Here is a 14,553-nt window from a genome sequence, read left to right on the forward strand (position 1 = left end):
TCCTTTTATATACAAGGGGCGGAGCCAGGAATGGGAGTGGTAAAATATGAATACATTAAAGCTCAAGTAATAAGTTAACCCCTGATGTTCCATATATACATTATTTACACATTAGAGAATAAGGCATTTACATCTGACATGTACACTGAGAGCATATGCACCAAAGACAAATTCCTTGTGTGTCCAATCACACTTGGCCAATAAAGAATTCTATTCTATTCTATTCTATTCTATTCTATTCTATTCTATTCTATTCTATTCTATTCTAAAGAAAGCATGTCACTCAGTGGTGGGCTGCAACCAGTTTAACAACTGGTTCTGTGAGTGTGCGTGTGCGCCTAATGCACTTGCGTGCAGCATTGAAAATATAGCAATTTGAAGCTCAGCTGCTTACCTTCTAAGGCAGCCCCAGTAAGTAAAACAGCGGAGGCACAGAAATCAGCTGTTCCATGCGAATCAGCTGAGCCAGAAAGAAGGAAATATAGGACAGGATAGGGTGGGGGCAAGTGGGTGGGGCTTGCTGATTGTCGGAACTACCGGTTTGCTAGAATCGGTCCAAACCGTCAGAAGCCCACCACTGATGTCACCCATTTAAAAGAAAAAGAGAAGCAGACAGAATATTTTATCTAATCCAGGGGAGGCTTTTTTCTTTTTTTCTGCTATCTAAATACTAAATTGATTCCTTGAGAAGCACTAATGAGGAAGAACAAGGAAAAAAAAACCCAAGAAAGGACATGGAAAGCTTACATGGATTTTCCATTTCAGGTTTGGTGCAATTCCCTTTCATTTGGCAAAAAATGTGAAATGGCTCATACTCATCCTCTCTACTTCTCCTTGCCAATCTCATCTTCCTCTCCCAACCATAAACAAACAAAATCCATATAGTGGAGAAAGTCCAGGAAATAGTAAGTAGGAAAGAACTGGCTTAGAGAAAGCCAAGCAGAAAAGGATACATTTGCATACCATTTTCTACTTTGGTAATCCTGAGCTTTTAATTTATGAAGGATCTTAGGAGAATGAATCAGAAGGATCTTGAAGAAGGAGGAATCTGAGCTATACTGGTAGAAGAATTTTTAAAAAGGAGAAGTTTGATGCTAAACAGAGCAATGAAGCTGACCAACTGATTTTGATATTGGGCAAATAATACTTGGCTGATCCTGTAATTTGCCCATGAAAGTCACTGAAACTTCACTCCCTCTTTGGGCAAGCCTATGTGCTCGGCGAAGTCAGCAAATGTACAATCCTCTGAAACAGATTCTAATGTTTTATTAAAAAAATAAATAGTGGTTGATATAATTATTAACATTTTTTTCATAACCAAGGACCACAATCCTCTGGAAGTAATTTATGGGGTGTCATATTGTAAGTGGAGCTGAAGAAAAGCTGAAAACCAATAGAAGTAAACATGAACTATCCAAATCAGTGATGGGATTCAAAATTTTTTACTACCGATTCTGTGGGCGTGGCGTGGCTTGGTGGGCATGGTGAGGCTTGGTGGGCATGGCAGGGGAAGGTTACTGCAAAATCCCCATTTCCTCCCGATCAGCTGGGACTCAGGAGGCAGAGAATAGATGGTGGGCCAGTCAGAGTTGGTATTTACCGGTTCTCCAACCTATTCAAAATTTCCACTACTTCTCCAGAACTGGTCAGAATCTGCTGAATACCACTTCTGGTCCAAATCAAATATGAGATATGCCAAGTTTATTCTATCAATAGCTGGGAGAGAGAACACCATAGGTTGAAAGGGTTATCAAGGCAAGGCAAGAGACTGCGGTTTCTAACATGTCTAGCATGGCATTCTAAATAGTTTTGATGGAGACATATATATATATATATATATATATATATATATATATATATATGTATGTATGTATGTATGTATGTATGTATGTATGTATGTATATTTCCATATACATACACCATGTTTCCCCGAAAATACGACCCTGTCTTATATTTTTTTGAACCCTGAAATAAGCGCTTGGCCTTATTGCCATGTGCTCAAAAGCCCAATTGGGGGGAAACATATATAAAAACCCAATTGCGCTTTTGAGCACATGGCAATAAGGCCAAGCGCTTATTTCAGGGTTCCAAAAAATGTATATATTTATACAAATATATATATATATATGTATGTATATATTTATATATGTGTGTGTATATGTATGTATATGTGTGTGTATACATATATATACATATATATCAGTGGTGGGTTTCAAAATTTTTTACTGGTTCTGTGGGTGTGGCATGGCTTGGTAGATGTGGCTTGGTGGGCTTGGCAGGGGAAAGATACTGTAAAATCTCCATTCCCACCCCACTTCAGGGGAAGGTTATTGCAAAATCCCCATTTCCTCCCGATCAGCTGGGGCTTTGGAGGCAGAGGATAGATGGGGGCGGGGCCAGTCAGAATTTTTACTACCAGTTCTCTGAACTACTCAAAATTTCCACTACCGGTTCTCCAGAACTGGTCAGAACCTGCTGGAACCCACCTCTGATATACACTGCTCAAAAAAATAAAGGGAACCCAAGCAGAAGACATCCGAGATCTGAATGAATGAAATAGCCTTATTAAATACTTTGTTCGTTACATACAGTAGTTTTGTGTTCCCTTTAGTTGTTTGAGCAGTGTATAAACTACTGTATGTAAAGAACAAAGTATTTAATAAGGCTATTTCATTCATTCAGATCTCGGATGTCTTCTGCTTGTGTTCCCTTTATTTTTTTGAGCAGTATATACACTGCTCAAAAAAATAAAGGGAACACTTAAACAAAACAATGTAACTCCAAGTCAATCACACTTCTGTGAAATCAAACTGTCCACTTATGTAGCAACACTGATTGACAATCAATTTCACATGCTGTTGTGCAAATGGAATAGACAACAGGTGGAAAGCATAGGCAGTTAGCAAGACATCCCCAATAAAGGAGTAGTTCTGCAAGTGGTGACCACAGACCACTTCTCAGTTCCTATGCTTTCTGGCTGATGGTTTGGTCACTTTTGAATGCTGGCGCTGCTGTCACTCTAGTGGTAGCATGAGACGGAGTCTACAACCCACACAAGTGGCTCAGGTAGTGCAGCTCATCCAGGATGGCACATCAATGCGAGCTGTGGCAAGAAGGTTTGCTGTGTCTGTCAGCATAGTGTCCAGAGCATGGAAGCGCTACCAGGAGACAGGCCAGTACATCAGGAGACGTGGAGGAGGCCGTAGGAGGGCAACAACCCAGCATCAGGACCGCTACCTCCACCTTTGTGCAAGGAGGGACAGGAGGAGCACTGCCAGAGCCCTGCAAAATGACCTCCAGCGGGCCACAAATGTGCATGTGGCTGCTCAAACGGTCAGAAACAGACTCCATGAGGGTGGTATGAGGGCCCTACGTCCACAGGTGGGGGTTGTGCTTACAGCCCAACACCATGCAGGACGTTTGGCATTTGCCAGAAAACACCAAGATTAGCAACTTTGCCACTGGCGCTCTGTGCTCTTCACAAATGAAAGCAGGTTCACACTAAGCACATGTGACAGATGTGACAGGGCCTGGAGATACCATGGAGAACGTTCTGCTGCCTGCAACATCCTCCAGCATGACCGGTTTGGCAGTGAGTCAGTAATGGTGTGGAGTGGCATTTCTTTGGGGGGGCCGTACAGCCCTCCATGTGCTCGCCAGAGGTAGCCTGACTGCCATTAGGTACCAAGATGAGATCCTCAGGCCCCTTGTGAGACTATATGCTGGTGCGGTTGGCCCTGGGTTCCTCCTAATGTACGACAATGCTAGACCTTATGTGGCTGGAGTGTGTCAGCAGTTCCTGCAAGATGAAGGCATTGATGCTATGGACTGGCTCGCCCGTTCCCCAGACCTGAATCCAATTGAGCACATATGGGACATCATGTCTCGCTCCATCCACCAACGCCACATTGCACCACAGACTGTCCAGGAGTTGGGGGATGCTTTAGTTCAGGTGTGGGAGGAGATCCCTCAGGAGACCATCCGCCACCTCATCAGGAGCATGCCCAGGCGTTGTAGAGAGGTCATACAGGCACACACACTATTGAGCCTCATTTTGACTTGTTTTACAGACATTACATCAAAGTTGGATCAGCCTGTAGTGTTTTTTTCCACTTTAATTTTGAGTGTAACTCCACATCCAGACCTCCATGGGTTGATAAATTTGATTTCCATTGATAATTGTTGTGTGATTTTGTTGTCAGCACATTCAACTATGTAATGAACAAAGTATTTACTACGAATATTTTATTCATTCAGATCTAGGATGTCTTATTTTTGTGTTCCCTTTATTTTTTTGAGCAGTGTATATATATATGTGTGTGTGTGTGTGTGTCTGTGTGTGTGTGTGTATAATTCACTTGCATTTTTTAATTCAGGAGTAAGCTCTGAACATACGCAGTGCTAATTTGGAGGAAGCAGCAGGATAATAATTTGAAATCTGATTTTTCCAATAGCAATGCTCAGTTTTGGCTGACAAGGGCCCTATGTAGGTTGATGTCTTGCTAAATGATTAATGAGCTTTCTTGCTAATAGTGAGGTAGGAGTGCAAAATATTAAGAATCTTTTTTGAACCTACCTGCCGTAATATCTAATGTGATTCAATAATACAGTGCAGTAATATCATTATATTCTAGGAATGAATAATTGGATCAAGTCAGCAGAGAGGAAATTTGAAGAAAGAGTTGTGACAGCTCACTGAGTGAAATACATTCCAATGAAATGCTTTCACATAGCATATTGTTGCCAATGACAGTATTTGATAAAAAATTAGAACAATGTTGTGTGTACTCAAGCACACATATCTCATTTTAACCCATAATTAGTGGACTTAAACAATTCATACTCATTATTACAGGGAAGTATCAAGGTATGAAAAAGCATTTCACAATTTCAATAAACATAAAGGCCTTTATGATTTCTCTTTTACACATTAACAAAATTCTTGTCAGTTCTAGAACTGTCAGCTCCTGTCAGTTCTAGAACTGATTTCAACTCCTTCAGTTCCTTTTTGCCCACCAGTAAGGATCAAATTTCACATACAAAAGGTTTTTGCCCAGTGGCAGATTAATTCACAAAAGCAGATTTTGTTAACTTTTATTAATCAGCAATTCAGTTGCATGAATATTGTACCGATAGCTTTTATAGAATGTTATTGAAGATATTATATTTTGATGGCAGAATTCACTGGCAGGCAAAACCTTTTCGGTGGGCAAAAAACAGCCCTAATGTCAAATAAATAAATTCATATAATTTTGAATATCTTCACTCCTAATAAAAATCTAAAGTCTGCTATTTCCTTTTTCGACTCCAATTTGCAGTTGAAAATGTAGTTTAGCTCTTTAATGTGTGATAACAATGAAATGAAAATTGACCTTATTCTAAAGCAAAATGTGTTAGATTTGACGTGACCCCTACAATGAGACTTTGAGCAATTACTGAAAAAGTTAAAAAGCTAGATAATGTTCCTGCAGCATTTAGTATTAGAGAAGAATTATTTCCACACAGAGCTCATGTTAAATAAAGAAACTGGCAGTTTGGTACTTTTGTTCAAATTTAATTGTTGCCACATCAGGGGTTATTTATTTAAGAATGTGTAGGACTACCCATATTGGAATACAACTCTGAGTGGCTCATACAAGAAAACTGTAAAAAAAAAAAAAACAATCTATAAAAACAAAATATCTAGTACAGGGGTGTCAAACTCGATTTCATTGAGGGCTGCATCAGGGTTGTGTTTGACATTAGGGGGCTGGGTGAGCTTGGCCAGGGTGGGCACGGCCAGCTCAATGTCACTCATGTTGGGGGCACCTGTGGTGGCCTGGGCAGGGCTGGGGGAATCCACTGTCTCCAGTGGAGGAAGGCGAGACCAGGGAGAATGCCAAACCCTTGTCCTCCAGAGGAGCCTCCCTGTCCCTCTCAGGCCATGCAGAGGACCCTGGATGGTGGTGCAGGCTGTTCAGAGCCCTAGGCAGCAGAGAGAAAGCACCCAGCCTGGTTTTCAAGCTCCCAGGGCATCAGGTCCCAAGCTCCCAGGGCACCAGAGTCCCCACAGTCTCAAGCTCTGTTTTTGGCTGTGACGGCCTCCTGCAGCGCTCTGCCAGTGAAAGTGGAGCTCAGTAAGGCAGCACGCTTCATTTTCACTGGCAGACCATTGCAGGAGGCCATCACGCAGCCCTCCCAAGCTTCGTTTTTGCTGGCAGAGGCACCACAGGCAAGTCCTTCGATGTTTCCAGGGAGCCCTGCGGGTCAGATCTGGCCCCCGGGCCTTAAGTTTGAAACCCCTGCTCTAGTACTTCCACCATTCTTCTGAAATATATCCAACAAATAAGTCATAGATTGTGTCTTGCTCTACCCCACTGCCTGAGGGAAGAGTGGCTGTCCTGAAGGCTAAAAGGGTAGGGACTTACCAAGGGTAAAGGCTACTATCAGAAAAGGTTCTTTCTTGCTGCACTTGTTATGCCTTAATTCATGTGGGCATATAGCAAGAAATTAAAGCAAACGAGAATCCTAAAGGTGAATCCTCAGATGTTGGTTATCACCTTTAAAGCCCTTTGTGGCACGAGCCAAGTTACCTGAGGAACCATCTCACCCCAATGGGATTGACCCGCCCCACTCAGTCTGGAAGTATAGAAAGGGCATCAGCCAAGGAATTGCATCTGGCAGGATCCAGGAAAAGCGCCTTTTCTGCTGTGGCTCCTGCCCTTTGGAATATCATGGCCCTTGATTTTAGATCTACCCCTACCCTTTTGGCCTTTGGAAAGAGCCTAAAACCTGGCTTTGCCAACTGGCTTGCGGGGCCCATACGGACATCCCATTTTGAGGGCAGCTAGTAGACTAGTGCAATATCCCACCTCTACCTCATATAGACATTGGTTCTTTTGATTGATTTTAATATTAATGTTCATATTTTAGTTTTTAATGTTTGATGTTTTAATCCTGTAATTGTTTTATTCTGCTTTATATGACATCTGTAAGCCAACCAGAATCACTTGGTGGAGAGATAGGCAACATGCAAATTTCACAAATAAATAAAGGTGTCTTACTCAGTGTTCCTTCGAATACAACAGCCAGCACTGTGCCTGTGATTGTATCAATGAGAGGCATTCAAATATGGAGGAAGCCTTCCTTCCTTCCTTCCTTCCTTCCTTCCTTCCTTCCTTCCTTCCTTCCTTCCTTCCTTCTTTCTTTCCTTCCTTCCTTCCTCCCTTCCTTCCTTCTCTCACTCACTCACTCACTCACTCATTCATTCCATGTACTGAAGTATCTGCAGAAACTTTTATGTTTCATGAAAGCTGATGACACAACTATAGGCGCCCATTACTTGCTCCAGTAATGAAAAAAAAATGACAAAGCATGTGTCATGTTAAGAAAATCCTAGGCTTTTGGATTTGCATCCTGAAATTGGACATGAGAACATAAGTCATGGATTTAGATTGTGATGTCACAATGCATGTATTGTCACTTCCTATCCACCCATCCCCACGCTACCTCCAAATAGACCTTGTGCTTTTTTTGGTACTCCAGAAGCTTCAAGCAAAAATTCAAAATCTAAGCTAAAACATACAGTACATGCACACCAAACACACACATAACAGGGCAAAGCACGCAATTTAGCCATTCAAGCATAGCATCATATACATATTAATTGGCTTCTTGCAGAACAGCTATTGATTTAAAAATGCAGAAGTAGTTTTGCTATTAGAGTACATATTTAATGATACTATTTGTTCTTCCCTCATTAGATTATATTGACTTTTTATGAAAATGACAAATTATGCTATTATAGCACAATGCTGAACAGTAACTTGCAAGCATTCGCTATCTTCTAACATCCTGTGTATTTTAAGTTACCTGCTTAATTGAATCACCGTGATGTACAATATCTTTATATATTTCTTTATTCAATAAGAGAAGCTCTCTGAAGAATATATTAGCAAAGCATTCCATAGTAACAGTACACAGCTTCAGTAATGAAAGAATACATCAGAATGATGAAATGAGCAGAGAAAACAAAGAAAATGCACATATCTCAAATTGTCAGTGAAGAATAAGAGCTGTTTTAATTTAAAATTAAAAAGGAAGATGGTAGAGCAAAAAAAAAGTAGAATGATTTTTAAAGAATACCTTCCTTCCCCAGCATCTGCACTCTGGGTTGTTGTTTTTTTTCTGATATCACACCAAACTAAGCAGCTTCTTCTGTATTTTACCCAGCCTGTTTATGGAATTACTGTATTCTGGACATTAAAGGTGTGATTGAAGAACAGCTCAATTAGGCCTCTTAGACAGAGCATCAGTATTTGAAAAAGGAGACTCGAGGATTATGAAATGGCCTTCAGGCAGCCACTCTCTCAGCCACACTATGCTCACAAGATTCTTGTGGGACATCTTTTTAAAATGGGGGGTATCTGATTATATATGTCAGTTTGGAATATATAATCATATTATTGAATCATTTAATGCTTTAGAAAAGTTTGGTAATATACTTAGTTCACCGTGCAGATAAATAAACTGTGAAAGGGGCTATAACAAGAATCACAAGAATATTCTGTAGAGGTAGACCTTGCTCAACTAAGGTCTTTGGGAGCGATGCGCTCATAAGGCATGATGTCACATGACTGCATTGCTTAGTGATCGCAATCCTGGCAGTCCCCACTGCCATCACTGAATGAAGATCACGGGTCATTAAGCAAGGACATCACATGACTGGGACTTGCAACTTCCTGCTGGCTTCCAACAAGCAAAATCGATGGGGAAGCCAGCTAGAAGCTGCAAGTCCCAATTACAAACCTTTCCTTAGATGGTTCACAAACAAGACAGGTGAATGCTAGGACAGCAGATCGGGGCCTGCTGAGGAATCGTGCAAGCTCAGCTAGGCAGCAGATGTGCTATGGAGGGCAGGTGTGCATATGGGAAGGTGCTGCGGCCTGACCTGCATGTGGGCGTGCACCATCGAGTAACAGATCCCCGGGATCTCATACTCTATAACAGTTCTCCTCAGGAATAAAAGCAGTTGGAGCAGCTTTTGATCTTCCCTAACAATTTCCCCATTGGTTTCTTGTGGGAAGCAGGCAGGGAAAGTTGAAAATGGCGATCACAAGATTGAGAGATTCTGCAATCATCCTATGAACCAGTTGCTAAGCACTCAAATTGTGGTCATGTTACTACAACGTACTGTGGCAGACCGAACTTTGAAGTATCACTCATTCAATGTTGTCAAAACTGGGAGAACACCAGAAGCTGGGACATATCATCCTTGTATTAGTTTATCTTCAGTTTTGCTAGTATAATGGCTATTGTGGATGAATGTGAGTGGTTAGTTAGTTGTTTTTCTATATTTATTTATTTATTTATTTATTTATTTATTTATTTATTTATTTAATTTAATTTCTATACCGCCCTTCTCCCGAAGGACTCAGGGCGGTGTACTAATTAAAAACACAAAGACAGACAAAATTTAAAAATAATTAAAATTATTAAATGATAGGCCCAATTCATAAAACCCCAAATTTAAAATCCCATTTAAAGCCAATTAAAATATTATATCTGTACCGATTTGAAAACCCAACTGTCTCTAAAATCCCATCAAATGATTAGTACTTTTTAAAGACCTGATCAAAAATGTGAGGAAGCAAGGGCACTGTATCACTTCATTTGGCAAGGTATTGCTGATGATTTTATTATTATATATTGACAAGCTAATGTACTGTAAATAGTAACCTATACTAGTCCTGAGATATATATTTTTTTGGCCTTGTTTTGGCCTTATCGTCTAGACTGCGTAAAGTTATAGCAACGCAGAAAAGGGATAGCCACTAATGTGGTGTGGTTTTGTGTGTGTGTGTGTTTTGGTCTTTCTAAAGGCAAAGTAAAAAAAAAAAATCCTGAAAATTTGCCAGCACATAGAGCAGGGGTGTCAAACTCGATTTCATTGAGGGCCCCATCAGGGTTGTGTTTAACCTCAGAGGGCCGGGAGGGCATAGCTGAGGGTGGGCGTGGTGAGGGGTGTCCCCCATTTTCAACCACAACAGCCTTCTGCACCCCTCTGCCAGTGAAACTGGAGCTCCACTTTCACTAGCAGAGACACCGCAGGCCGGTCTTTTGGCTGCTTCCAGGCTGGCCCTGTGGGATAGACCTAAGCAATCCATGGGCCGGATCTGGCCCTCGGGCCTTGAGGTTGACACCCCTGACGTAGAGGATTTAATAAGAAATACTAGAAGAGGTACTAGAAGAGAGAAACTGCATTCTAATTTTCCTTGCTTTCTTTAGATTTAATTCTTTAGATTTAATTTCTTTAGATTTAATTCTAGATTTTTAGACATTTCTTTTTCTGGAACTAACTGTTGGGCAGTGTGGAATGGTACAATCATAGTTTAACTAAATGGTAAAAATGACAATTCTGTTTACGAAACAGGACTGCTTTGGACTGTTTGCCAAAAATCCTAAAGACACAAGCTGGCAATGTAAACCGCAACGTTTATTCTGTGCTGTTATTGTTAGAGCTAACCAAACTGTGGCACCCCCAGCGCTCGGGACAAGTTAATTCCGTTGCCTCCACTTTGAATTTTGAAAGTAATCTGCATAACAGTGTTGACAAAGAGATGCAATTATCGAAAGTCAACACTTACAAGTAACCCCCTGCCCAAAGCGCCCCCCCCTCTCTCTCCCCTCTCCCTCTCTCTCTCATTTCTGCATCACAAGCATCAATTCCCTCCATCCCCAGTGACTTGGTTTATTTTGGTATCCCGCATTCTGTGGACACAGCAACTGGTAAGTGAGCTAGTTGCTTGCTTGCTGATAAAGCAGTTCTCTCGAGCACCCATTAGGTTTTTATCAAAGCAGGGTTTGGAGTTTGTTTTTGGTTTTTTTGGGAAAGAGATGAGGTCAACGATAAAGCACGTATTTGTGAATATTTCTGATCCATGATTCCATCCTTTTTTTCATGCTGATTGCTCTTACACACATTTTGCTGTAAGAGCAAATTGCCCTCTAGGTTACCTTTCTTGTGCATGTGTGTTTTAAATAATAAATGGAAACACCAAATGAATCTCGGTGTCAATCATTCGAAAATCAGTTATGTGTTATAAAGCCCGAGCTTTGCCATATTACAATCAACCAATTTTGAATTATACCTGTCATGCACATGTTACAACTCTGAGATGCAAGTAATAAATCAGACACATTAAGCGCCAGTTGCCAGGGGAGCTAAAACTTCCTACATACAACCAAGACACTTTGTCATAAACTTAGTGTGTGTCTCTGTGTTGTAGTGTTTGTTTTTTACTGAAGAAAAATTACCTGTTGGCATGCACAGGCAGGCATTTTAAGTAATGCTTAGATTAATTAATCCAAAATGACTGTAATGCAGCTGTGGAAGAGTTTATCCTTAAATGTGTTATGGCCGAAAGCACTTGGTATTAAATAAATTACATTAAATTAAATTAAACCTAGAACTAAGGATAAATTTCCTGATAGTGAGAACAATCAATCAGCAGGACAGCTTGCCTTCAGAAACTGTGGGTGTTCCAACACTTGAGGATTTTCAGAACAGACTGGACAGGTACCTGTCTGAAATGGTTTAGGAATTCCTGCTTAAACAGGGGGTTGGACTAGAAGACCTCCAAGGTCCATTCCAACTCTGATGATGTTCTATGTTCTAGTAACCACACAAATTTTTGAAAAGATGTCAGTGGGAGTAAATAGTCTTCTCTTACCAATGAAGGAAGTTATGATTCTTAGATAGTATTCTATATCTCAGATCAATGGGTATATTTAAGAACATATATGGATGCTTAAGGAAAATGACTGCCATGAGAGCGGTAGATTCATCACAAAGTATCTGTCAGAAGGAAAGAGCCGAGTCACAAAATACCAATTATTCAGAAACCAGCTTTGTGACATTGCACCCTGAGAATCAGGAAGCATAAAGGTTTAATAAATTATTACTATCTACCCTAGATGTTCATTCTCAACCCTTAGCTGGCTTCTGCCATTATTAGGGTTGACTGCAGAGTCAGCCAGGTATTTAGATTGGATATGGCATTTTTATCTACCTATCGAGTCCTTCCCAAGGACCCAAGACAGGCAGATGTTTAATGGTGTCAAAAATATTGGCACAGAAGCTGCCTTTCACAGTCAATTGATAGAAATGTTGTCTATGCCAATGGTGTTCGAGTGTTACTTTGATGTTTTGGGATTGCACCCAAGGATCCTATTACTATTGGTTCCATAATGCTTTCTTTTGTCACAGTCATTCTAGTTCTATTTGCAGATCTTTGTATTTTGTGATTTTCTCCAGTTCTTTCTCGTCTATTTTGCTGTCTCCAGGCACGGCAACCTCCATTATTCCTGATTTTTTTGTCTTTCTTATTGACTGTTGTTAAGTTTGGGGTATTGTGTGGCAGGTACTTGTCTGTTTGAATTCTAAACTCCCCGAGCAGTTTAGCTTTTTCATTTTCTCTTACTTTGTCTATTTTGTGTTCTCACCAGTTCTTTCTTGCTGGCAAATTGTATTTGTTGAAAATATTCCAATGCACACCAATGCATGATTCTTTGTCATCCATCCAATTACTGTTCGGGTCTATCTAGGGTTAGTAGATCTGCCCCCATCCGAAAAGAAACAATGAGATGACATGAAAAAACTTCATAAATTGGATAGGGGAGAGAGGGAGGAGAGAAAGAGGGAGGGAGAGGGGAGAGAGAGAGAGAATTTATACAATACAGTTTGTAGTGTATTTAGCTAATATCATGAAATGGCAATTGATAAATACATAGTATCAGGTAGTCTTAGAAATATAGGCACAAAACCTGTTTTCCTGTCTTTATAGAAATCATAAATGGCTGGCTCAGCCATTTATTCTGAAAACATTCACTGACTGTTTCATGCTCCATTGCTAAAATAAGTCCACCTAGGTTGTTCAATAGGAAATTTTGAGTGAATGTTTTGATTTACTTCATTTAATCCTAGAGGTCAATTGCAAGTATTAGTCTATATAAGAACTGAAAATTTGTTCAGACACTATATAAGTTCATGAATCTCAGAAGAACTGTGGTGATCCAATGGTTAGAATGTAGTATAACTCTGCCAACTGCCAGTAGTTCAACCCTGATGGGACTCAAGGTTGATTCAGCCTTCCATCCTTCCGAGATGGGTAAAATGAGGATCCAGATTGTTGAGGGCAATATGCTGACTGTGTAAACCACTTAGAGAGGGCTGTAAAGCACTGTGAAGCAGTATGTAAGTCTAAGTGCTATTGCTAACTGCTATGAGAGTTCTAATGTTTTGCTACTGAATGCAGTTCTAAAGGGAATTATCCTCCTCTTCTATTTTGTCAAATTTCAATCCCCACACAAAAAAAAGAACCTGAACTCTCCAAAATCCATTCTTAATTCTCTTTATTTCGGCCCAAGAAATGAGTTACCTCCAGAGAATAATGTAATACTTGTAACATTCATCAGTTATATAAGATTTTGACTCGTGTATATTTTTTATGCTTCACTAACACTCAACTAAACTTTCAAATATTTTAATAACATGGTTATGCACTAAACAACACATTCCCTTTATGAACTTATTCATTTAAAAGTATTCATTTTCTTTGCTCATAAGCTTTGTATATGAGTATTATATTCACTGTCACACAACATCTTAGGTTCTGTTAAGTGTTAACTCCCCATTAAAAAGCTATTACATATTCATGTTTCATTTGCTTTATTTTTTGGTATTCTTTGCTTGTAGGCTGCCAAATTTTAAAGCGTAAGAATCCCTTTCATTTCTCATTAAAAAGAGGATATAATAATATTGCCAAACACGGTTAGACATAGCAAGATTAAAATGTCATGAGAATGTAGACTCAAGTGCTCAGTGTAATTTTTGTATCTGAGTGTCTTTGGATAGTAGAATGTGCTCCCTTTAGAATAATAATAAAAAAGGTTTAACATTAGCCCACCCCTTTTTAAAATGTGAAACTGTGGCTGTTAACATTTTCAAAATTTTAACTGCTTAAAGAATACTTTAAGTGTCCAGAGTGACAAGAAGATTACTCAAGAGTAAGAGGTAATGATGAGAGCCAGTCTGGTCTAGCCCTTAAGCTAACCAACTTGAAACCAGGAAACCTGTACCTCTAGTCCAGCTCAGTGACCCTAAATCACTTACTTTCTCTCATCTCTAGAAGGCAATGACAAACCATTCCAAACACTGCAGGGATTAATCCAGGCAGTCCTCAGTATTATGCTGAAGTCAATGTGCATGATAGATAGATAGATATACATGTATGTATGTATGGTTGGTTGGTTGGTTGGTTGGTGGGTTGGTTGCCTTTTGGGTTCAAGGAAGATGTATAAGTCAGCAAGTTTCACTCATAAAGGGAATTATTCAATGTGTCAAGGCAGTGAGAATTATCTAACGTATGATGGCTAGGCAAGCAGATCAGGACTCGTAGAGAGGAAGAGACTACGAGTAACCAAGATGGATTTGAACTGGCACCAGCAAGAAAGAGGTCCAAGTGCGTACTTTTCGCCATGCCCTAAAGACCTTCCTGTTTCAGCAAGCCGGAC

General features: G+C 40.1%; 1 protein-coding gene across 2 annotated transcripts in view; it reads left to right on the top strand.

The window, feature by feature from the left end:
• KHDRBS2 (KH RNA binding domain containing, signal transduction associated 2) overlaps positions 1–14,553 on the top strand; it is a 387,146-nt gene that overhangs the window by 274,377 nt on the left and 98,216 nt on the right. The window contains exon 7 of one of the 2 annotated variants that reach the window (XM_070954715.1): positions 7,068–7,081. The exons of the other annotated variant lie outside the window; for it this stretch is intronic. Coding sequence (XP_070810816.1) covers positions 7,068–7,081 — 14 coding nt within the window. The remainder of the gene's footprint in view (positions 1–7,067; positions 7,082–14,553) is intronic. 2 annotated transcript variants of the gene reach the window in all.

Source organism: Pituophis catenifer, unplaced genomic scaffold (assembly GCF_029215685.1).
Source record: "Pituophis catenifer annectens isolate HBS135680 unplaced genomic scaffold, rPitCat1.0.hap2 SCAF_1, whole genome shotgun sequence".
Lineage (NCBI taxonomy): Eukaryota > Metazoa > Chordata > Lepidosauria > Squamata > Colubridae > Pituophis > Pituophis catenifer.